The 1,561-nt window shown below is 23.1% G+C and overlaps 1 protein-coding gene across 1 annotated transcript in view; it reads left to right on the top strand.

Moving 5' to 3' along the window:
- The window catches only part of LOC122517600 (ankyrin repeat and death domain-containing protein 1A-like), a gene marked incomplete in the record, with an annotated part of 9,960 nt that overhangs the window by 1,846 nt on the left and 6,553 nt on the right, over positions 1-1,561 (top strand). The window contains 3 exon segments of the mRNA XM_043636086.1: positions 176-279; positions 867-965; positions 1,050-1,148. Of these exon segments, the coding sequence (XP_043492021.1) occupies positions 176-279; positions 867-965; positions 1,050-1,148 (302 nt within the window).

The raw sequence follows: 1,561 nt of genomic DNA on the forward strand, positions 1-1,561 counted from the left end.
ATATTACAAAATGAATAATAATGATTAAATTATATGACAAAATGAATAATAATGATTATATTATATTATAAAATGAATAATAATAATGATATTTGATGTTTCTCTTTTGTATTACTTTATACATTTACAATTTCATACTTTTCTTTCATATTTTTCATTCTAACCTCAACACAAGTACTCAAGAACGATCTTCTATTGCACGAAGCTGTGATAAAAAATGAAGCTGAGGCAGTTGCAAAAGTGTTGAAAGAAGACGTTGACGTTGATTCGAGAAATAACGTAAGACATCGAAATATTATTTCCAATAAATTCTTATTAAATTAATAATATAAAAATGTAATCTTTTAATTTAGGGACTAATTAATTCAATTTTTTTTTGCTATACTTCGAACGATCTCATTTTACAGGATATTTTATTTTATTACGGAATATAAACGAAAATAGGGTTAAATGAATTTTGTATCAGTCAATGAAAGGAAGATTTTCATTTGTTTAAAATAATTTTCTCTGATAAATTCATCATTAAATAAAAAAAAAAAAAAATAATAAAGACAACAAAATAAACTAATAAAAAAAGAAGTTTTAAATGTTGTTAACTTGATCCTATTTTTAAATAATCGTCGATCCTATTTTTTAATAATCAATTTTTTAATAATTTTAATAATTATTTAATAATAATGTTAAATTATTTCTTAAATTATTTACTTTACGTGTTTCATTTTATTAGATAAAATATCAATGATTTTGAGATAAATTAATTCCTTAAATTAAAAGATTAATCTCGTAATATTATAATGGGGGTGTTATATCTATGAGAATAAACAAAAACAATTTGTTTTTTTGTTTTTAAATAATAAATTGATTAGTATGGTCGTGCACCTATTCACTGGGCTGCTTCGAAAGGGAACACGGAGATCATTGAGATGCTGATTAAAACAAAATGTGACATTGAAGCAAAAGATAAGGTTGATTAATATTTTTATTATTTTTATTATTGATAATATAATGTTATTAATTTTTGGCCCCCCTCTCCCCCCCTTCTATTTCAGTTTGGTATGCGACCATTGCATATGGCTGCGTGGTACGGACACGAGGATGCTGTTAAAGTTTTGATAAACGCCGGTGCCAATGTTTTTGCAGTTAACAAGGTAGCTAATAAACAATTCAAACAAATATTTCATTAATTTAATAATTGATTATTATTATTATTTTTATTATTTAATTCTTTGATTATGGGAAAACGTTTTATCGGGGGTACGGTGATATTTTTTCGTCGTGTGTGGAATATAAACGAAATTAAATTATTAGAAAATAATTAAAAAAACAATATGTATCTAAAAAAAATCTTGTTTTTCCGAAAACGGGTGGTTTACATTTTTATTTTATTAATTTTTTTATTTTTATCAACTGTGCCAACGTTGTTTAACTTTAATAATTTAAACGAGAATTAGTAAAACAAATTAATATAAATATTTGTTCAAATTTTTCTGTGGATACACTCGAAATTATATAATTTTTATAGTTTATTATAATTTATTTTAGTTAATTGTTAATTTATTTT

The sequence above is a fragment of the Polistes fuscatus genome, unplaced genomic scaffold, assembly GCF_010416935.1.
Source record: "Polistes fuscatus isolate 324 unplaced genomic scaffold, CU_Pfus_HIC Scaffold21, whole genome shotgun sequence".
Taxonomy (NCBI): domain Eukaryota; kingdom Metazoa; phylum Arthropoda; class Insecta; order Hymenoptera; family Vespidae; genus Polistes; species Polistes fuscatus.